General features: G+C 42.6%; 1 protein-coding gene across 1 annotated transcript in view; it reads left to right on the forward strand.

The window, feature by feature from the left end:
* Positions 1 to 23,915, forward strand: part of LOC137265327 (arylsulfatase J-like) — a 34,257-nt gene extending 10,342 nt beyond the window's left edge. The window contains exons 7-8 of the mRNA XM_067800696.1: positions 22,593 to 22,744; positions 22,978 to 23,915. Coding sequence (XP_067656797.1) covers positions 22,593 to 22,744; positions 22,978 to 23,237 — 412 coding nt within the window. The 3' untranslated portion in view covers positions 23,238 to 23,915. The remainder of the gene's footprint in view (positions 1 to 22,592; positions 22,745 to 22,977) is intronic.
* The last annotated feature ends 1,109 nt before the right edge of the window (positions 23,916 to 25,024 follow it).

Here is a 25,024-nt window from a genome sequence, read left to right on the forward strand (position 1 = left end):
TTGCAGTTGTAACATGTCCTTTCCTTAATAGGAACAAATTGTTTGGAACAAGTACCATGTTTACCTGATGCGCTACCCTCGACTATTTTCCCTTTGGAAACCTGCTTGTCAGTTTGACCTGGAATAACTGGTCTATTGTATCTTCCATGACTCGTACCTCTAGCTTCTATAAATTGCTCTGCTAGTCTAGCCATTTCCATCGCGTCTTTTGGCTTTCTCTCTCTCAAGAATATACCCAGATCCCTTCCAGTCACATTCAAAATCTGTTCACGCAGCAGCAAATCTCTCACACCTTCGAACGTCTTTTGTGTACCACTTAGTTCAATCCATCTGTTGAAATAGTTCTCAATTCTAACTACAAATTGTGTGAAAATCTCACCTGTTTCAGTTTTAGCAGTCCTAAATTTCTGATGGAATCCATCCTCAGTCATTTCATAGCGTTTAAGTAACGCAGTTTTAACTGCATTGTAATTTTCAGCCTCAAAGGCATTTAACCGGGAGTATACTTCTAAAGCCTTACCTTTCAGCAGAGTACACAGGTAAGCTGCCCAATGGGACGGGTCCCAGCCTTGCGCTGTAGCTACACGTTCAAACCTTTGCAGATATGCATCAATATTGTCATTGTGGTCGTCAAATGGAGGCATTTTAGGCATCTTGGGAATGGCTGCCGATCTATTCTCTCCTACCTGCCCTTCTTGATTTCCTGCCGCACTCTTTTCTAACTTGGCTAGTTCTATTCTTTCATTTGACTGTATTTTACACTTTTCTTTCTCCAATTCTAATCGTTCTCTCTCTCGTTCCCATTCTAACCTTTCTTTCTCCTTTCTTTCCTCCAGTTCTAACTTTTTAATCTCCCGCTCCCTAGCTCTTTCCTCCCGTTCGAGCCTGTCCTTTTCTTTCTCATTCTCCAACTCCATTTGCTCTTTCACAAACACTCTCAAATCATCTTTCTCATACCCTAAACTCTGACCCAGTTTGATAAGTTTGTCAATGTCCATAATTGTCTGTATGAGGGCAAAGCAGGGTACACAAAAAGTCAAACTGTCTGGAATAAATAGGGATCCTACCAAGAATAAAACCGGAGGTGATTTCCCATATATCCCAATGTTCAAAATGTTCACGACGAACCAATGGCCTTAACTGACCAATAACCACAATACACCCTCCACCCTTGAATTCCAAATCATACACTCAAGGACGCAGAAGTGGTGCCGTATGTTCTAACCCTTCTTTATGGACACAAAGATTCTGCAGCGATATACAATCAACAACGCTACATCAAATGCGCTACAGAACACAACTAGGGTTCCCTTTGATAGTGACAAATAATCTAATTATCCCACCGCTGCCACCAAAATGTCACATACCAAAGTAACCACAACAGAAGAATAGTTTGTTTTGCAAAACTTTATTCCTCCCCTTAAGATATAAGTAACCCCAATACCTATACTAAACTAATTCTACAGGTGCAAATACAACTAACTAATCTAATTACCTAACCTAGCTACATATACAGTTCTGTCTACCACTTATATTGCTAAAGTTCTAATAATACTACTACTACTACTAACTACACTAAAATCCTAATACCCTCACTAATATAGATAATGATTACATATAATCCCAATCAGAAACTAAACAATTGAACTAAATAACAATAAAGGAATTAGCCACTCAGAGAGAACACTTTCTCTTTACAATGTAATCAGAATGTCAGTGCACTGTGGTTCCACTTGGTGACGTCATGGTATTTGTGTGGTATCCCTCACACCCAGGCGATGGTTTCCCTCACGGAGTTTAAGGGGCCTGTGTAATGGTTGATGGCTGTGCCATCCACATCTCACATTACTAGGAGATACATGCTCCTTGTACAACAGGGAAGACTCTTGTCTGTCTCCTTACAGGCGGAGATAATACCCCTCTCCTTACTTTAAGGATAACCGGCCAGTTCCGGGACACTACAATACAATATAAGTAACTACAGTTACTCAGTAAGACATGTGTCAATGTCTTATACTTTATGCATGTACTTTACTCCGATTTACATATTTGAAAGTGGAACAGTTTTTGTGGAACGATAACATTCAAATTTTGAATGGCTTTGTGGCTATATAGTGTTACAATATGCACATATATCTAGAAATACTACATCAGTAAAACAATTTCTTGCTACATCTACTCAATCAATAAATACAAAAGTAATAATGATAATAAAAACTTACGCCAGCCAGCGTGAGATGCAATCCCATACAAAAGTTGAACCCATACAAGTGAACACAGTGGTGATTCTGGCTGACTGTGCAGATTACTACCCTTCCTCACTATTTATATTGACCTCCCATACCCAAGCTACTCAACACCTCTCTATTGTTTACAAATTAACACCCCAGCTCTCTGGCCATACCTGGTCACGCTTCCCTGAACATAACCCTGTTCCCATAGTATTACCGAACATAATCTAACAACAACTCCCAACAATATATAACACACTCTAACAATACCATACTACATCTATTTACAGTACCATAAACTAATTATATAAACGAAATCATCTGTGATCTTGACAAGGTCCACATGTAATCATTGTCAGATAAGGGGTAATTAGCACTGTATAAGGTCATTAAACGGTCTTAAAAGGACAATATATTGGCATGTATAAAAGACCAATTGTCCTTTCCGCTATTTTAGATGTCCATATATAAGACCAGTGGAAGAAAATGAGGTAAACAGTAGTATAGGGAATGATAGTCCGAAAACACTTTTCAAAAACCCCTCTAAAAAGCCTCATTTAGTAAATGAGGCTTTGGTGGGACCATTAGCTCTTGCTACTATTGCCCCTACTACAAAGCCACGCCATCACGTTTACCGTGACTTGGCAGGCGGTAACACTGTGCCGTACGGTACGATCAATAATTCTTCTCTTACAAACCCCCTACCCGGCCCATCCCTCAAGTAGTATAAGTTAGGTTCGTCGGATTTCATATCCACTTTATCTATGTTGTAAGTTTTGACTGACCATATAGGATCGGTGGCTCGCTTACGGCTATGTTATGTTTATATCGAGGAAACAGTTTAACGTGAACCGCCTATGATCTCTTTGGTGTTCGTAATAAAGGCTTGTTGGGCTTTTTGTATCCCCTGTTCTATATACCTTTTTTTCTCGTCCTCGCTGATAGCAGACTTACGAGACTTGGATCGAATATCTTGTTTCATTTCGTTATATTTTTTGAGTTCAGATAGGATTGAACGAAACTCCTCTTCTGAGATCTTACTGTCAGACAGTGCCGTGGAAATTCGCTCACTCACTGTGTTTAGCTTTGCTTCAGCCAGAACCTTTATCTCGTCGTGTTTCAATGCCTTACGATTAAGTCTGCGTGATACTAACTTAAGCGCCAACCCTACCAACCCTGTCACCCCAGCCGTTATTTCAATACCTAGCACTATAGGTGCAGCCACGATGGTGGTTAACAACCCAACGCCTGCCGCCCCTAGTCCCATGCTGGTTGCCATAAGGGTAGTGTCAGCCCCATCCACGATATTGAAAACTCTATTATATTTTTTACATAGTGCTTTCCGCGTGTCACGGTCTTGTTCTAGTTGACGTTTCACATCACATAACTGCCTCAAGCGGAACCCATCTACGGTTTCCAACGTCTTCGCTACTTCCTCTATAACTGGGTACAGACCCATCCTATAATATATATTATGAAAAATATTTTAATTGAGCTTCAGTTAATAGTCTATCAATGAATTTGAAGCCAACAAGGGATAGCTTATCATTCAAGGTAATAGGTGTGATTCTCATAGATAAATAGTCTGTTGTAATAAAAACCCCTTGCAGGCTTATTAAGTAGGTTAGATTAGAGGCTGAAACATTATTTTGTATAATAATACGACAATCTTGGTCTAAGTGTTCGGCATACCAGTGTATTACCAACCCGGGTAAAATTTGGTGACCTCTCAAGGAGTTTTCCTCGTCAAATCTCGTAAAGGAGACTTCTATGATGAGTGTGTAGAAGCTGGAGCTTATAATAACATCCCCCCCATCACTGCCAATTGTTAATTTACCTCTTACCCGTAACATATTTTTTTTCCCGCCCCACCTATATACTGGATTTGATAAACCATGCGGAATGAAATTTGAGAACCAGGTACCGTTGTTCTTAATCTCAGAGATAGAAATACTATCTTCGTTAAATATGATATAAGGTGAGGCGATTGTTAAGTTGAGCAACCATTTGGGCTCTTTAAAATCTGATAACAACACCCGACTGTACACGTTGTCTTTGAAGTGCAGGATGTATAATTCATCTTCCTCACCAGGCTGATCGAATCCCTCTGTATCTCCCAGGTCGTTAAGCGTAGTGTTGGGATGATGACTGGTCATTATTATAATATTATTATATAATTTTCAACTGGTTTTCTGTTAATAATTCAGGGATTAAATTCATACTAATAAAGTGTATGTTGTTAGGTAGGAAGATCTTGGTTAGTGATATCTTGTTTTCCACGATCACGTTGACACCCTGCAGACTGGTGTTGGAGCCGACACCCACCCGCACGTAAACGTGGCAAACTTGATTCTTGTGTCGTTTCTCCCACCCTAGTTTGACCCCCTTCACGATCTCGACGTTATCCCCCGATGATTCCCCTAGGTAGACTCTGATGACCAGTGTTGTGTTTGATGGTATACCATCTAGTATTTTGTCCACGCCTTCGAATTCAGACACCAACTGTAATGTCACGTTTTGTATGCCCGTTTTACTCGATAGCATGTGGAGTGGTGAATTGCCGATTGGGCTGACGACTACGCTGCGTCTCTGAGTTGGGACGTAAGCCACGAGCAGGAATCCATCGTTCACGACTTTGTTTAGGTAGTGGTCTTTGTTATCAGTGAACACGTAGGGGGAGAAGAGCTTAATATTGAGAAACCAGTAGTTGTCGTAATCGGTTAACAACACCCACTTGTCATCTTCGGTGAAGACGAGCTTATATGGCCGGTTCTTTTCGATGGCAGTTCTCTCAACATCGTCTAAGTCGAATAGTTTACCCCCGAACGATGGGTATATTCTCCAGTTGTCATCTCCGGTGTTGACGAGGGTGTATTTAGTGTTGACTGTTGCTCCTGTGGTATCTACTACATCGCTTAGGGCTCCACCGGAGGAGACTTCAACGCGTTTGTAAATGTTGTTTTTCAGTTGCAAGGCGTACGTTTTACCATCTACTCCGGGAGCGTCGAAACCGCGTGTGTCTCCGAGGTCGGAGATCCCGATATTGACGCATTTTTTCACTCCGGGTCCTTGTGCGCTGGTCATTTTACGTGAAGCGTTAAGCTGAGGTATCCTATATTTACAGGATTATGATTTATATCTAACACCGATATTGTCAGCTCAGGTATGTTGCCCTGGGTTAATTTCTTATACTGCCGTGGTGAAAATGACTCGGTTCTACCGTCGTTGAATTTCTCAGTTTTCACTGGCACTGCTCTCAGTATAGTGGAAGGGTGACCTCCTTGAATGTTATACGTTGTGCTCACCTGACTGAGATGAATGTATAGCTCTCGGTACGGTACTAGGTCGGGTAACTTCGTACCTGTGACGGTTGTTGTTGGTTTTATCTCGTCAGGAGACATACCGAGCATCCTTGCTAATGGTCGGCCGAGCCTCAAAGGGTTTATTCCATTGTTGATTAACACCACTGTACCGTTTGAGTCGTTCATCTTGAGTTCGGCTCCCAGGGGTTTGAAGACCTCATCGTTTAGAGAGCACACGCTGTAGTAGCCGTCAGTTATCTGACTGCGAGTTCCACTGACGAACAGCTTATTGTTGCTGATATTAATGTTAGTCCATTGCGGTAGGTAGGTGATATCGCAGAGTGCGACTTCGAGTTGACCTGACGTGTTATCGATCGCGTGCGTCAGCTGAACGGCCTCACCGCTCGTTATTCCTGGAAGTGTTATGTACATATTATAATATATGAATTATAAATTATAATATGGATTTAGCACACTTGAAAATCGTGGTGAATGCAGATGGTACGGGGTTTAAAACAACCTTTATTGATATCTTTGAAAAGTATGTCGTGTCCGTTAATAACGCGCAGGCGGTGGTAAACTGGAATCAAAACCCAATGCAGTTTTGGCAGAACCAACTAAACTTTGCTGTGTGGTGTGCGACGACAGGGTCGGGTGTGACACCAGACTACGGTATAGACGAACTGAGTAAGGCGGTTATTTTGTTTCATATTTATTATCAAACGAGACGAATATTAAAGGAAATAAGTGCTCCTCTTCCCCAAGATAAAGCGTGGAGTATGACGAATAACCCCTATGATAGACGCGCTTATGAACGTATTTGTGGGGAGTTTGAGATTCCAACGAATAAAGACTTTCGCCTTCCTGGTGTGAACCATGGTCTCGGTATAGTTCTCGTGTACTTCTACAGGTCCGGAAAATATTATGCCGGTTCTAAAGATGGTTCATACAACCCAAACCGGCATACATTTACAGGCCCCACAACGAATGAAAAGATCCATGTCAGTTGTATAAAGCAAACCAGTCCTGATGCAGCCACAGCCTGGACTAAAATGATCTCAAAAACATCGAAAGGATTCACTCGTGCTGGTACAATACGCTTGAACGACTCGATTCGAACGTACGTGTGGGCGCTGTTGGGTGCGCAGTCGATGACGCGTTCTAACATCCTCGGTAAGGGAACTGCTTACGACGCTCAGACACAATTCGTTTCCAACGTTGAGGATGCTATCAATTCTCCAGTTGATCTCCCGCGGGCTATCGACCGTTACCAAAACGTGTTAGAATACGCCAGATCGAAAGTCAATTACGTGTTCGGCGTGGGGTTGTACATGGCCCCGAGTGATATGCAACTGAGAATAAAAAAAGTGGTGGGTTATAACAACAAAATAGTCATAGCCACGAAGGATCAAAAGTTGGGTATCAACCCCGATATTAACACCCCACATATCCCACACACCCAACCACGTGAAACGGGTATAGTTGCGCCACCACCGGAGCCTAAAGTTCATGTGGAGGTACCCCCGGGGGGTGTGGGGGTTTCCACCACCTATCAACAGCATATTGATAATAAAACAGCTTTAGTGGTTGGTGGGGTAACTTTGGGACTTATTTGGTTAAAGATTTCTTAGCCGCTACGTACACCAGACCCGCCACGGCGACGATGGCTGCCCACAGGTTTTGACTGAGCCACATGGCAGTTTTAGACAGAGCGCTCAACAACCACGAGACGATGCTACCCAGGATGCCGGGAAGGGCTTCGGCGGCTTTACCAGCCAGTTTAGCTAGGCCTTCCCCGAGTTTTTTAATCCAGTCTTTAACACCACCACCGCCACTTGGAGTTCCGCCGCCGCCAGGTGTGGAGGGAACTCCCATAGTACCTCCTGTTAGTGACACCACCAGGGTTGATATGATGAAACCCAATGCAGTTAGAATGCTGGCGATGGTGATCCCTTGCTCCCGGAATAATATCCGAATCCTGTCTGCTAACGTGGTGTCTCGGTGGAGGACTTGATTGATGGTTTCCCGTATACGGCTGACCTGGGATCGAAGCTTTTCTTTGAAGGAGGATGCTGTCTCCAACCAGACCTTCTTTTCTTCTTCCAAATCACGTATTCGTTTCTCGATGGGGGCTTTCAGAGCCTCGTCCTCAGTTTCACCGAGTTTTTTCCTTTCATAGGCGATGTGGTCGTCTATCTCACTCATTTTGGCTGTGCTTTTCCAGAGATGACCACGAATGGTTTGCATTAACAGGTCCAACCCCCGCAGTTCCCTAAAGGTACTTTTAAGCCCCGGGAAGGGCTCGTTCTCGTAGTCGGCCAACACCTTTTTAATATCATAAGTCATGTTTTGATCCGATGGGGCGTCCCTGATGCCTTCCAGATCTTGAACTAACTTCGGAGGATACTGCTTAGGTCGCGCGCCACCGTAATCTGTGAAGCCTAGTTCATCTTGGACAAAGTTAATCTTATATTTACCGGCCAATGTTGATAAAGCAAGCGGTTTTCTCGTTGTTTGATGAAAGAGATCAATCCCCGGGTGAGCTTTCAAACGCAGCGTGCCATTGCTATCGAAGGTAAAATTGTTATAGTACCTTCCCGACGACTTGAGTTTGGATTTATTTTCAACTACGTCGTAATAATCGTCGACGGCGCCTTTAAGGAGCTCGTCACCTTGCGAGAATGAGGTCTCCTGGTCATCATCGTATACCTGGGCACTAGCGCCCCGCATATCATCCATAGGTATGTCTTCATCCATTAGTATTAAAAATATATTTCTTTTATATAACAATGTACGGTAGAAAATTAGATCCTTTCAGAAAATTGAGAGAGCCATTAGGTGCCAGAGCCGTGCGACAGTCGGTGACCATCACCAACAATCCCAGCAAGATAGACCAGAACCAAACTCTGCTGGTTAGATTTCCAAACCTTGGTGAGAATGACCTCATTGTACCAGGCACTGTTCGACTGGCGTTCAATATCACGTTGACCTCCGACAACGACAAACGCGAGCTAGTGCGGAACGTGGGTCGAGCTATCATCAAGAAAACGACCGTCAAGATCAGCGGTAACGAGGTACTGAGCATCGACGACAGCGACGTGTTTCACTGCTACAAGGATCTCTGGAAAAGCGAGAGAGAACGAGTCAATGATGTGTACCAGGGTATCAGCAAATCAACCCGGGCGCGCATAGGATACGTCTTCACGACAGACCAACAAGACAAGCTATCGGACGGTGAAAAGGCCATCGCTCTAGCATACGGGAATCGATTCTGCGTGCCGCTCGACTTCGAGTTGCTCACGGGACACGCGCCGTTTTACCAGGCCGCGCTGGGTGATAGGCTCGAATACGAGCTCACGTTTAACGACTATAGCAAAGTAGTGCGTACGCCGAACGGTGATGAGGCCAGTTATGCCATAGACAACATCTCTCTGGAGTTCGACATGGTCACTAGCCCGGAGCTGGCCAGGCAGGTTCGAAGCCAGTACTCTGGGAAGATGGCTATCCTGTACGATCGCGTACTGAGGCATAGATCAGTCGTGCGAGATAAGAGCGACACTGTGTGGAATATCAACCTGAACGTGCCGGCGCGATCGATGAAAGGTATCCTGGTCGTCCCCGTGGAGGATTACGAGCCATTCCGGAGGGACAGCGAGAAGTTTTTCAACCCCGAGATTGAAAAGGTGGAAGTGACTATCGAGGGCGTGCCCAACCAGCTGTTCAGTCATGGTATGAGACCACACCAGCAGTGGGATGAGATAAAAAAGCTACCAGTTGGGGACTACATAACAAAGGACCTGGACCTCGGCTCCGTGCAGATCGGTGAATACCTGACCACCAAGTACGCCCTATGGTTGGACATGCGATCCACGGATGATGATAAACTGCACGGTAGCGGGCGTCGTATAGATAACGGTAGCGAAGGGATAACCATCCAGATTAATAAGAAGGCCCAAACCGCTGGTAAGTTGAAATTATATCTGTACGTAATTATGGACGCGCAACTTAATATAGACAATGGGAGATTCGTGCAAGCCATCTACTAGTGGGGGTCTCCCCCACCTACCCACTGACCCACACTGCGCTATCATATGCGGGCAGACTGGCTGTGGGAAGACCGTTTTCGTGTTGGATATGTTGGAGGGTTACTACAAGGATGTGTTCGATAACATCGTTATCATGTGTCCTACTCTAGGTATGAATAAAACGTACGCGCGACCTTGGGTAATGACGGACCCTGACGTACACAAAATCGACCCTGGAACACGCCTGCAGGACTGGTTGAAAGCTCTTCACGAGAAATTTAAAGGGGAACCGACGCTGTTTATACTGGACGACTGCAGCGCTAATCGTGAGATAACAAAAAAGAGAGACATGCTATCGTACCTGGCCTTCTCCGGCCGGCATGCAAATCACAGCGTCTGGGTGCTAACACAGAAGTTCAACTCGGTGTTGAAAGACCTCAGGGAGCAGACGCGATGGGTGGCCTTATTTCACTGCAAGGACAGGGATTCGTTCGAGGAGTGTTTGAGAGAGAACGATGTGATGAGCAAATTAGAACGGGAACGGGTGAAGAAACAGCTCGCTGAAACTAAACACGCTAAGCTCGTTCTAAAGACCGACCAACCAGTAGCATATATAGTATACTAAAGCTAAGCTAAAGCTAAGCAAAGCTAAGCAAAGCTAAGCAAATGCTAAGCATAGCTATGATATTTGAAGTATTTGTCGTGTGCAACTTAACCTTCATTTCTCTGTGTTTTGTCTGCATCGGGTATTATATAGTTAAAACTAAATCTTACTTGTTATATTATAAGATGGAGTGTGAGGAATTACTCGAACAATTGTCTGTGGAGGGTTCCCCAACTGGGGATTCCCCCAAGCGAGAGAAACTGGTGGCGTTGGCTGTTGGCGGCAAAGCCAAACATTACTTTGGAGACTACACTCCGGATAAAATTAACAAAATGTCAGCCGAAGAAATCGATAAGCTGTACGCTAGATACGAGTCCCGGCTCGGAGCAGAAATGACAAAGACAATAGGATCGGCTATGACCCAGATATACACCGGTATTGTATCACAATTCCTTCCCATTCCACCAGAGCGCCGACTTTACCTGTGGGAGGACCTCGAGAAAGACCCTTTTATCGAACACGCCGTGAGCTCTATCAGCTGCGGGCTGTACCACAAATATGGTATGTTGTTGGCTCCAGTGACGGCGGCGATTATCACGGCAAAACATTGCCAATTTGAGAGAAAGAATAATAATAATAGTATAGATGGATGCTGCACAGGAAACCCCAGTGAGTCCCGAGGTGACGGAACCAGTGAGTCCCGAGGTGACAATGGAGACCACTTCAGTGGGGGTGCCCCCAACAGTAACCAGACAGAAGAATCCTAAGAGAGTAGCTGCCGGTAAAAAACGGTGGTGTAACCAACATAAAGTGACCAATCCAACCCGACTGTTGTTGGCTGTAGGCGTAACTGCTGCCGTGGTTATAACATGGTTATACACCTCCCACAGTGAGCCACAACCCAACAGTGAGGTAACCCCCAACAGTGGGGGTATGGGGGTATCCCCCACTATTGACCCGCATATCATGTTATAATTTAAAATATTTTATATCATATACATAATGTCTGAGGGGAAAACGTTCGTCAACGACGCATACCACGCCACAGTGGTAGCCAGTCTAGCAGTAGGGTACGCTCGGTTGACTAAAATGGTGCTTAAACAACCAACTATCAAGCTAGATTTCAACCTGCAGGATATGGGTATGCTCATAATGAACCTTGGTATGGCGATGGCCACAAAAGACATCCTAGTAAAACAAGGAATAATACCTGATAATATAATGAAATAAATATAGGGATGGCCACGATAGCTATGATGGTCGGTGGGGCGTTAGTGAATGCCCTGGCATTTTCCGGGAGTAATTACCTCTTCTCGAAACTACGAGATGATCACGCGGCTGAAATACAGGAAGAAAGGAAGCGACACGATCTCGCTACTGAGAAATTACAAAGAGCACAGGCCGAGTACGCTAAAAAACGCCTCCAGAGGATCGATTTTATTAACGAACAACTCACGCGTGAAAACCATGCCGTTCAAACATTCAACGATGTTGATGAAGCAATGAAAGAATACTATCTACTAACTGGTAAACGATTGGAAGCGCTCAATAAACCCACACTCGCTCAGTACTACACACCATCCAAGGGACAAATGAATCGTGAACTGGGCTTCATAGTGTTGGGTATAGCAGCTACTGCGTTGGTTGCGAAGCAATTAAACTAAAATACCTATATAAGTAAACATGAGACCCGCTCCATACCGATGTGAATATATACTTATGGGGAAGACCGAGGCCTGTGGTAGGAAATGCAGGAATCAGGGGTTCTGTTGTTTCCATATGGGAAGTCCTAACTACACGTGTTCTGTGTGTGGTATCGGGGTTAAAGGACACTACTGTTTATGTAAAGCTCACGGAGCGAACGTAGTCAGACATCAACTCATATACGAGAATAAAAAAGGCTACATAAAAGAACGTAGGCGACTGCTCAAGATAGACTCCAATTAGAGATTATACACACCTATGTATAGCTATGTCTGTGGAAAACATATTCAAATATGAACTGGCTTTATGGGGCAGCTTCAGATTTAAGATAATAGTGGACGTGGTATGGATTAAAGAGGGTGTTAAGTATACTCACCCCTTCGAATGGGAGCGGGATATCGCGTCTCAATACCATATAGAACGTTTTTCGAGTATAAGTGAATACAAGGAATACTATAACCAAGGTGAGTACTGGATTGAAACAGCCACACTATATATTTTACCAGGTACGTGGGACGATTTGACAGAATGTCTAGAATTGTACCCGGCCACCAGAAAATATTTTTTAAGAGTTACTGCCGACCAATTAGACATTGATTCTCTTAGGTGTAAACACTATGGCTACTGTGCGCGAGCTCAAGCGGGCCGCAAAGCAGAGAGGTGTTATCGGGTATTCTAGAATGCGGAAGCCAGCATTGTTGAGATTACTAGGTTTAGAACTCCCTCCTACGGTAAAACAGTTAAAAGCTCAAGCGAAACAGCTTGGATACACGGGTTATTCAAAACTGGGGAAAGCCGGGTTAACCGCATTGTTATCACATGCCCCCGTACCCACTGTAAAACAACTGAAAGCCGAGGCACACGATTTGGGTTTAGGCGGGTATTCTCGTATGAGAAAACCACAGCTTGTAGAATTATTACGACAGAATAGAGCTATTGACCTACAGTTTGTGCGCACTGAGCACGCCGTAGGCAATTATTTGAGAGGTTGGCGCATGCACATTGATAGAAACATAGACATTACAGATATTAAGCCTCTGATAGCTGATAAGGTCAACCAGGAACTAAATAATCTAGGAAGTATCAAGTTTCAGATCACAGTGAAAATGTCACTCGATAAGCAGGTTGGGAGTACCACTGAGTATGTTCAACCTTACTTCCGAGGTAAACAAGAGGTCGTCACACATGCAGAGACCATTGACACATCAATCAATACAAGTTTTCAGCAGATACGAGAATACCTAGAACGCTACACACACATGGGGTCCGGGTGGGCTGTAGATAAAATCGATAATGTCTATCTAGATATAGCTAAATACGTGCCGTTCAGAGGTGGGTCATACCTAGCCTTGCCTCCCTACTATAAGAACAAACAAGCCATAGTAAACGTTAAGAATAGAGGAAACGATTGCTTGAGGTTATCTATCAGGTCAGCCTTATTTCCAGCTGCCACTAATCCGAACAGGCCTTCTAATTATCCACAGGACGATGGGCTCAACTGGGATGGTATAGATGAACCCACCCCAATATCCCAGATCACTAAAGTAGAAAAACAGAATAATCTGGCTATAAATGTCTTTGGGCACGAAGGTAATACAACAATAATACACAGGGTCAGCCCGGTGAAGGATTGTCAAGTTATTAATTTATTCATGATTCAAAAAGGTGAAACGTATCACTACACGTGGATAAAACATCTCAGCCGGTTGTTGCACGACCAGTCGAAACACGTTGGGGAAAAACACTTTTGTGTACGATGCCTACACTGTTTCAGTCGGGCTGATTTATTAGAATCCCACCTGGAGGATTGCCAAGGTGTTGGGCAGACGGCCATACGAGTCGACATGCCTAAGGAAGGTGAAAATATCCTAAAATTCAGTAACCACAAGAACCAAATGTCTGTGCCTTATATAATATACGCCGACTTCGAAGCCTTAGTGGCTGCCGCCGGCGAGGCTCCCAGTGGTGCCTTCACACACAAAACACAAGAGCATATAGCCTGTTCGTTTGGATACATTGTCGTCCGTTGTGACGGGGAAACGAAAGCTCCGGTAGTGTATAGGGGTCCTGACGCGGCTGAAAGGTTTCTAAAGTGCTTGCAGGAGGAAGAAAAAATTATTAGGAATGTATTGTATAAAATCGCTCCAATGCGTATGACCAGAGCCGACATGCTAGCTCACGCCAGTAGCACTAACTGTCACGTGTGCGACTCGCCACTTAACGGTGATTCGGTGAGAGATCACTGCCACATAACTGGTAAGTATAGAGGCGCCGCTCATAACGCGTGCAACCTCAAGCTTAAAATCAACCCTAAGACAATAAACATCCCCGTTGTCTTTCACAACTTGAGAGGATACGACTCTCACTTGATCATGCAGGCCATCGCGAAAATCGATGGTAATATATCATGCATCCCAAACAACATGGAGAGATACATCTCCTTCAGCTTAAACGGACTTAGGTTCATTGACTCGTTTCAATTCCTCCTGTCGTCACTCGACAGTCTGGTCAAGGCCAACAATACCTTCCCTATCACAGATCGATACACAGACGCCGAGACTAGACACCTGCTCATGAGGAAGGGCGTATACCCATATGAGTACATGGATAGTTGGGCTAAGTTCACAGAGACAAGACTACCTCCTATCGACTGCTTTTATAGCAAGCTGAATGAGGCGTCCGTCTCACGAGACGATTACTCGCACGCGATTAACGTATGGAATAAACTGGGTTGTAAGAACCTTGGTGATTATCACGATCTGTACTTGAGGACAGATGTACTGCTGTTAGCCGACGTGTTCGAGACGTTTCGGCAAACATGTTTCAAGCAGTATAAACTCGACCCCGCATGGTATTACACCAGCCCAGGTCTGTCGTGGGACGCCTTGCTTAAAAAGACAGGAGTTAATTTAGAATTGCTTACAGATTACGACATGCACCTATTCATTGAGAAAGGCTTGCGAGGTGGGATTTCCATGGCATCCAAACGATACGCTAAAGCAAATAATCAATACGTGAAAGGTTACGATCCTAACAAACCAACCAATCACATTCTCTACCTCGACGCAAATAACCTGTACGGCTGGGCCATGAGCCAGTATCTACCTACAGGAGGATTCGAATGGGTACCAAACGTTGATGTTATGAGCATTGCATCAGATTCGAACAAAGGGTATATCCTCGAAGTTGACTTAGAGTATCCCAAGGAATTACACACATCGCACAACAGCTATCCCCTTGCGCCCGAACGTATGAAGGTTAACGCAGACTGGATGTCTGAGTACCAACATAACTTGTCAGGTGGTCGTGTGGCGGACGTTGAGAAACTCGTGCCTAACTTAATGAATAAGACCAAGTACATAGTTCACTATCGCAACCTACAGCTGTACCTGTCATTGGGTATGAGGCTGACCAAAATACACAGGGTGCTCATGTTCGACCAGAGCCCATGGATGGAGCCCTACATCAGAATGAACACAGACCTACGAAAAAAAGCCACCAGTGATTTTGAGAAAAATCTCTACAAGCTCATGAACAACTCGGTGTTTGGTAAGACTATGGAAAACCTGAGGAAACGCGTAACCGTGAAACTGGTTAGATCTAGTGAGGAAGACAAGCTCAGGAAATTGATAGCCAGTCCGGCATTCAACCGTAATAAAATATTCACAGACGACCTAGTTGCCATACACATGAAGAAAAGCCACATAAAATTCAACCGACCTGTTTACGTTGGGATGAGTATCCTCGATTTATCCAAACACCTGATGTACGACTTTTACTACAACGAGCTCAAGAAACAGTACGGCGACAGGTGCGAAGTGCTGTACACTGACACAGATTCCCTGCTGATGGAGATTCGAACCGAGGACGTGTACGAGGACATGAAAAAACACATCGATTTATACGACACCAGCGACTATCCTAAGACCCATACTATACACAGCACGGTAAATAAAAAGGTCCTAGGTAAGATGAAGGACGAGTGTGCTGGCACGCCAATAGCTGAGTACATAGGTTTGAGGCCTAAGATGTACTCCATATTGAAAGCCGACAATAGTGAGATCCGAAAAGCTAAAGGGGTTAAGAAGTATGTGGTGAAACAACACATCAAACACGCCAGATTCAAGGAGGCCCTGTTCAAGACCCGTACCTTTAGGCATAAGATGAACACGCTTAGAAGTGATGGACATAAGATATACGGACTGACTATAAACAAGACGTCCCTATCGCCTATGGACACGAAACGTTGGATAGCTATTGATGGTATAAACACATACGCGTATGGACATGAAAAAATTTGAGGCTATTTATTACAGCCCGCGTGGATATTGGAAAGGAGCTAGCGCAGTAGATAATCTATCTAAAATGGCACGAGTATCACCAGAGAAAGCCAAAGCGTGGCTTGAAAAACAAGCCCTGTGGCAGATCTATTTGCCGGCGCCACGCTACGTACCTAGAAGGAGTTTCGGAATTAACATACCTAATAGCATTCACCAGGCAGACCTACTGTTCCTACCTCATGATAAGAGGTACAAGTATGCCTTAACCGTAGTGGACGTAGCCAGTCGTTACAAGGAAGCCGAACCCTTGACCACGAAAGATTCGGCCAAAGTAGCCAAAGGATTAGAACGCATATACAAACGCAGCCCGCTGACTTGGCCAACAGAGCTGCAAGTTGATCCCGGACGGGAGTTCATGGGTGCCGTTTCACAACTGCTAGCCAAACACGATACAAAGGTCAGACGTGGCACGGCCGGAGCCCATCGCAGCCAAGCTATAGTTGAGAGATTTAATAGGACTTTGGCTGAGCGCTTGTTCGGTCATCAATATGCTAGGGAAATGACAACCACTGGAAAACGATCGACCGAATGGGTAGCGAGGTTACCCGAGGTGGTGTCGGCAATCAACCATGAAGTAACCCGGCTCACTGGTAAGAAACCGGCAGACGCTATCAAACTAAAATCAGTGTTAGCAGAGTCGTCTGCTCCATTGCGTGGAAAGGAGAAACAGATACCAGATAGGGCCTTAGTTAGGTATCTATACCAGCCGGGGGAACACGAGGGCGATAGCCGTAAGCGAGCCACCGATCCTATATGGTCAGTCAAAACTTACAACATAGATAAAGTGGATATGAAATCCGACGAACCTAACTTATACTACTTGAGGGATGGGCCGGGTAGGGGGTTTGTAAGAGAAGAATTATTGATCGTACCGTACGGCACAGTGTTACCGCCTGCCAAGTCACGGTAAACGTGATGGCGTGGCTTTGTAGTAGGGGCAATAGTAGCAAGAGCTAATGGTCCCACCAAAGCCTCATTTACTAAATGAGGCTTTTTAGAGGGGTTTTTGAAAAGTGTTTTCGGACTATCATTCCCTATACTACTTAAACCCATGCTTATATCACTGTCAGTGTTTGGAACGATAAGACTAGGATAAAGATAATTAATGTTAGCACTGCGGTCTGAGCGTTTATAAAGGTCATTTCAGACAAGTCCTAAGATGTCGACAGTGGCAACATATACCTTTCTCTTACTTTAAAGTACTTTATGTAGTTCTAAGACCCAAACAGTGACAATACGTATTGTGTTTCAAATACATGATAACAGAGATATCATTTGATTAAATGCTGTGATATTTTGGTAGTTTTACTGGTATTTTTTACCTTGTTTGGTTTGCTGTATTGGTTAGTCTCGTCAAGGTTTGGCTAATAAATGTGGGTAAAATGAGTCTTTTGCTACCATTATCACATACACACATATATGATACACAGTGTGTGTGTGTGTGTTTCTTCTGTTTCCGATTAGTTAGTATGGAAGTTTTAAAATGCTTTAAAGGTCTCACATTATCCCATGCTTATATTACCGCAAGGCCTTGGAAGGCAAAAGTTAGCACACATGTATTCATTGTCAGTTAAGGAGTATTATCACTGTATAAGGTCAGTAGAAGGTCTTAAGATCCTGGCAGTGACAACATATCCCTCTGCGCTACTTTAAAAGTTCTTTCGTGTAAAACCTCATGACACAGACACAGACACACACACACCTGTGCATGTTATGATCTGCTGTGGGCTTTAAAACGGAAACAAACACAAATGCATAGTTTATATATTACATATACCACTGGTGGGGTCTTCAAGCCACATGACAGGATCTTTGGCCCAGACAAGAAATATAAATATACTACTGTACCTGATGATCTTCCAGTGGTCAAATCCAACAAGTAATTCGATCTCTGTATAAGCCTCTGTGGTTTATGTATGGTTTTAAATACATGGCGGATTTGGCAAATTAGATGACCATCTTTTACATCAGTGTTTTATCAGTGAGCTTGGTAATCAAACGCACATAGATATTTTTGTCATTGTCATTATCGTAGTGCACACAATGTTAAAACATCGATTTTCAAAAATTACAGTTGACTATATGATAGCATAGAGCAAAGGAAACCTATTTGAGTGTTGAGAAGTGTTGGGTGCAAGATTGACAATCAGATAGACTGAATGGTCAGAATGATGGATTGTATGTCATAGTCCCAAAACTGAGTGAGTTGTGGCTCACCATGTTATTGTCAGTGAATTATCAGTTAAGATCTAAGATTTACAATCATCACATAACTGCAGTATTACTTATTCTGATGTTACAAAGGAAATATTCTTCTGCACATGTCATGATATGGATAGTATTATACATTTTTTCCGCTAATGATGCCACCTATCAATCCTGCATTTCAGTTTCAATTATTTAGCGAAGTATTATCTCATTCTTTTTTTTTTGTCTATTCTTTGGAGCGTCAAGATTATACATAAAAAGCTGCTGCTGATGTTATAGTTTTATTGAAACCCATTTGTTTTCAGTTAATGCATTTGAATCTCGTTGTAATGTTGTATTTCCAATAAAAGTCAAATGTATTAAATTTAGCACCTTCTAATAAAACACAAATGCAGCATTACCAACACTAATACTTTTCTTAGTACTTTGTCTTATTTATTGGGCAAGAAGTCTGCTTGGCCAACAGACTTTGAATATACAACCCGCTGATTGGTTTGCGTGTTTTGTCTGGCAGAACGCTTCTTTACCTTTGATGCGATTAACACTAACTTGTAAAACATAATTAAGATGATTATGTAATCTCAAATCATGCGAACGTCAGTTCTGCAACCAAATGACCAGGGAATAATTTGAGCCTGCTGGCACTGATATGGGAATGTCTCTCTAACTGTTGTCTAATTAGGACTTTTTAGTCAGTCTCAAGCTCGCCCAAATTAGACAGAGTACACTGTAGACGATGCTACACAAGAACTGACGGTGCATGAACAATTAATCAAATCAATTTCAAATGCTTTTTCAAAGCACTTAAACCTCTGTATTGAATTTGAACATGCCATTTTAAACCTTGTACATTTTAAACCTTGGGAGTATCCACTTAAAGCCTTTTGCTGAGAATGGACGGTCTTCACTCTGTAGTCTTATACTTCTTGGGTGTTCTTCTGCATATGAGTATGTGTTTTTGAATGTTGGTAAACACGAGCCTAATCGCGACTCTTCGAAACTTCGCTGGAATGCTCAACAATCAGTGACTATATATATATAAGTCTGCAGGTGGTTGTTGTGTTGACGACACAGATGGACTTACACTCAGAGTAATACAGGAGTTGGGTCATCATTCGGCCTACCTACATCTGTCTGCCTCTTCGTCAAGCTTGAGCTACATTCAAAATAGACACGCCTGTTCCTGAGTGTAACATTTAGCGTAACTGTTGCTTACTAAAAAAACAAGACTTCATATATATATATATATATATATATACACATATATATATATATATATATATATATATATATATATATATATATATATATATATATATATATATATATATATATATATATATATACATATATATATATATATATATATATATATATATATATATATATATATATATATAATATATTTGTGACCCATTACTTTAGATTTGACTCAGTTGCATTGTACTGGAAAATACACTCGTGAATCTTGCTCTTGTCCGCTCCCTTAAAAACCATTCCGGTAAGTGCTTATCATCCAGACTCGCAAGGTTTCATTGGGATGAGGGTGTGCGTTTGTTGTTGTTTGCTGTCATGGAGTCAGTTCAGGAAAGTTTAGGGTTCAGACCTTTTGAGCTTGTATTTGCTCACAGTGTGTGTGGGCCACAGAAACATTTAAAAGAACAATGTCTCAATCAAAATCCTGAGATCAATCTTTAAGACTATGTGTCTACATTTAGTGACAGACTTTCAAAAGCAATTGAGCTGGCCTGACAAAACTTGAAAGTTTCACAAGCAAAAGTTATACAAAACTATGACAGAAAGTCAAAAGTGAGACCTTTTAGCAATACAGACTATGTCATCCTGACACCTGATCATCATAATCAAAAGAGGTTTTGTCATGTAAACATGATTAAGAAATATCATGACAGGTTAGAAACCAAACATGTCAGTTGTATTACCACACTCTCCCCAGTTATTGATTGTCCCAAAGACAACGGTGCACATGTTGACAACATTGATGATTAGCAATGTGAAGTGTGATGACCTTAGTGATAGTGTTTCACCAAAGTGAAGACATTCTGATGAGTTAGGTCACCTTGATGAGAAACTATGACATTTATCCTCTGAGCAGTATGTCAGTTGTCATATTGATGTGCCTGGGCAACCTAATGTTGTTAGCCATGACATAGATGTAGGTGATGCTGTGGCCGTAAATCAACACCCATATCAGATGAATCTTGTGAAAAATGAAATTCTTCAGAAAGAAGTGAATGATGTGCTGGACAATGATATTATTTAAGCCAGTGACACTCCTTGGAGTTCACCATATATTCTAGTGCCGAAAAGTGTTTGAGGTGTTTGGCGCTGCTGTGCTGACATGAAACTCTCACGAAATGACTCGTATCCTATTCCAGGAGTGGACGTTTGCATTGATTGAGCTAAGTGTATAAGTAAGTTTGACTTATTGAAAGCTTCTGGCAGATTCCACTCACAGACTGTGTAAAGAAAATATCGGCATCCGCTACACCAGATGAACTTCATCAATACAAACTGATGCCGTTTAGTCTGAAGAATGCACTAGCGACGCTCCAGAGACACGTGAACAATGTCACATCTCGTCATGATAGTGTCGAAGCTTACATTTATGATGTCAACAATTACAAAATGGCGTGGGAAGACCATCTGAAGTTAGCTCTTGCTTTCTTCGAAAGACTGTCAGAAGTAAAACTGACTGTGAAACTAGCCAAGTTTGACTTTGGGAAGGCGCAAGTTGAATTCTTAGGGAATGCTGTAAGGCATGGCCAGGTACAGCCAGTTAATGTTAAGGTTGAAGCAACTGTACATTTTCCAGTACCTCAGTCCAAAAGAGAACTCATGAAATTCTTGGCAATGGTAGGCTATTATAGTAAGTCTTGTCAAAATTGCTCACAGTATCAACACTTACAAACCTTTTTGGGGATATAGCTAAAATTCCAGCATGATAACATATGTCACACTGCATTTGACAAAATCAAAGCCATATTCATGAATTCACCAGTATTGCAGGCAGGACATTTTGAGATAGCATTTTAGTTGCAAATTGATGCAAGTGATGTAGGTGCAGGTGCTGTCCTGATTCAAGAAGATGATTCAGGAATTGAACATCCAGTTCGTTACTTTTCCAAGAGGTTTGACAAGCATCAGACAAATTATTCTGCCGTTAGGAAGAGACAATAGGTCTTTTGTAAGCTTTCCAGTATTTTCAAGTGTACCTAGGTACCACTACTTTGCCAAATGAAGTGTTTACTGATCACAATGCCTCCTTGACATTTCTTCATAAAATGGAGAACAAGAATCAAAGTCTTATGAGGTGGTGTTGACCTTGCAAGGGTTCAATCTTGTGATCAGACTCATTAAAGACAAAGACATTGTTTGTGCTGATGCATGTTCCAGGTTGTAAAGGTTTATGACCTGATGATGTTGTATGCTTGTATCTACATTATATCAGAGTAGTTGTGCAAAATGTTTTTCATGTTATTCGCATTAATACAGGGCATGGTATTATGTTAGTTATCTTGCTACAATTCTTTTCCTTAAGGGGAGACTGTTATGAGTATGTGCTGTCTGTAATTTGTATTATTATTGATTTTGTGATATTTATTGTTGGGTGAAAATTATTAGTTTTGAGTGATAGTTATGAATGGTCATATTTTGCATCAAAGTAATAGTATTTTACTGGCACATCTATTAAGGTAGCGCTTTAGAGCTGCCTCGCTTTCGGCTTTCCTCTGCATATGAGTATTTGATTGTTGGTAAACACGGGCTGTGTCGCGAAGCTTCGATACTTAACTGGAATGCTCTAGAATCAATGACTCAGAGTAATACAGGCCTGCCTACATCTGTCTGCCTCTTCGTCAAGCTTGATCTACAAAATAGACAGGCCTGTTCCTGACCGCTCGATGAGTAACATTTAAGATAACTATTGTGACCCATTACTTTAGATTTGACGTTTGATTTGTACTGGAAAATCCTGTTGTGAATCTTTGTATCTTGCTCTTGTATGCTCAATTCATAATACTGAATAGTTTAGACTTGCCTGTGTTGTGTTTTGCTGGTTCTGATGGGATTTCGTATACCTTTTGTCATGGCAAATTATTAATCATAACAAGTTTATACTACCTTCCAATGGAAAGCGTATCAGTTTGCCATTCTTTCAGTGAAAATAGTGCCAGTCCAAGGACGGAGATCTTGCACAATATTGACCCCCTTGCCAAACCTCAAGGACAAAAGCTTTATAACAACACCTTTGATACACGGATCAGTGCAGCAATAAGAGTTGGGAAATGGAAGCTCATCACTGGAAGTCCAGGTGAGTAGACACTCTTTGCTGACTATCGTTGTTGATCACCTGTCTATCCATTGATTCGGTGACGACAAGTGGTAAAAGTCATTTTGAAAAACTCGTGAAGATTCGGGTTAGACTTGGTTTTCAGCAAACCATGCTTGTCATAAGAGATTTGGTGTTGTTTTTTTTAAATCAATTTTGTTTAATTATGATTTCATTTATGATGTCCCCCCACAACCAGTTCCTTACATCCTCAGGGCATGGCAAGAGGACCGGGCATTTTGGTAAGCAGCCGATTGTGGAACGTGTTGATGCCTTGAAGAACCTCTGGCTGTTCAACATACCAGATGATCCAAGTGAGCGCCATGATGTATCAGCGGCAAACCCAGACGTTGTCAAGGATCTGCTGAACAGATTAGCCAACTACCAGAAAACAGCAGTGACCCCTGTCTTCCCTGACGCTGATCCCAAGTCTGACCCTAAACTACACGGAGGTGTCTGGACCCCGTGGGAATAACCGGAATGTACCCCCTCCTATCGTTTGGCGAAATCAGGTGTAAGATAACGTTAATTGAATCCATGACGTCTTCAGTCAGCTTATCAGTTTTTATAAGTACTTTCTTGATTTAGATGATATTCTACTCATCCTATAGTTTAACATCTCTCCTGAATTCATTATGCCCTAAAAGTTAGTACAATGTTCAGTGTTAATTATAATCAAACACATATCAATAGTAATGAGTATTTATGGTTTGTGGATTTAAACATATTCTTTATTACTGACAGCATTAACAACTACCCTCACCTTTATATCATGCATTATGATTCGGTAAGTAGAAATGTCTAAAACTGTAAACCAGGTGCCGTCGTACACTGCAACCGTAAGTCTAAAATCTGAGTCAAAGAATGTGCATGAAGACTATTAAGAATGCTGAGATTGCTTTGCAAAATGTCATCCGGGTTTCACAAGTCATTTTTAAGAATCCTGGTTTGAAGTGCAGTGCAGGTTTAAGCAGTGCTCTCATACAGAGTTACATAGGTTTACACACAAAGTCATTTACCCCCAGTGCAAAACAGATTTAGTCAAGGTGTTCTAAATGAAACATTTTCACTGAACTGCAAATAAATATCGCATGTCCAATGTTCTATCAATAAATATTGTTTAATGTACTACCAATAAAATAGAGCAAACTAATGTCGTGTTCATTTCGTTTTACTAGACTTTTGTTGATGGCAAATGTGGATTGCTTATGCATTCATCGGAGGATGTAGGAGTCTTGGAAGTTTAGAAGTGATGAAGGAGTAAGCATATGCTTGGAAACGCCGTGATTCTTTCAACGAAGACGTTGACATCTATAAAATCTCGACGGTAATAGAATCATTTGTGTACACCTCTCGTCTAAGGTTCCACAGTCGACTGTGTAATGTTGCGCCCATTAGATATGTGGAATGGCCGTTGGTTTCAACGTATCATATTTGGGATTTCACTTCCTCAGTAAAGTACAAATTCTATTACTTTTTTTGTTAGAGTCCCATTCGGGATTCGAACCCGTACCCTCAGAGTCAGGCACCTAATCGCCAGCACACAAAGTCAGCCACCTCGAAATCCCAAATATGATATGTTGCATCTGACCACTTCCTAAATGGCATCGTGTAATCATGGCCGTTGGTTTGACTTCAGGTTTGTCTACACCGATGCTCATTGGTTTGGATAAATGTACTTTAAATGCGACATTTGCATTACTTGGAGGAGCTGCGATGCCGCGATATACATGGTTCTCTGTTCAAAGCAGGGTTAATCCCGACCGACACTGTCACTCGTTTATACACAGTCATTCTTTTAAATAATAAACGTTCTTTTCAAGAACTGCAAATGTTCAAGCACCTCTCAAAAGTGAGACTAAGAACGGGTTACCAGATTTCATGAAGAAAAGTCAAGCAAAACGTAAATTCAGAGAGTCGACTACAACGGTAGCTCCGGCTTTGGGGAGGGAACATACACCCTGCCTGCTAGTACAACCAGTAGAGAGAAAATACGTTTCAAATGTCAAAAGAGCCACATCCTCGTGGTAGTTGCTGGGTAACGCTAAGCACTCTTCTCCCGTGTGCACCCGGGGCAGAATGTGTCCACAGCACCCCATTGCTGGTCGTAAGAGGCGACTGAATTGGGCAACCTGTTTGCCGTGGGTTGCGTCCCGTGTCCATGGAGGACGGTAGCCTGGTGGTTGAGGGCAATGGGAATCTGAACCGTGTTCCGTTTGCTTAACGCACCACTTTTGCCCTTACTTCACCTAGACGGGTGGT

Source organism: Haliotis asinina, chromosome 15, assembly GCF_037392515.1.
Source record: "Haliotis asinina isolate JCU_RB_2024 chromosome 15, JCU_Hal_asi_v2, whole genome shotgun sequence".
NCBI lineage: Eukaryota > Metazoa > Mollusca > Gastropoda > Lepetellida > Haliotidae > Haliotis > Haliotis asinina.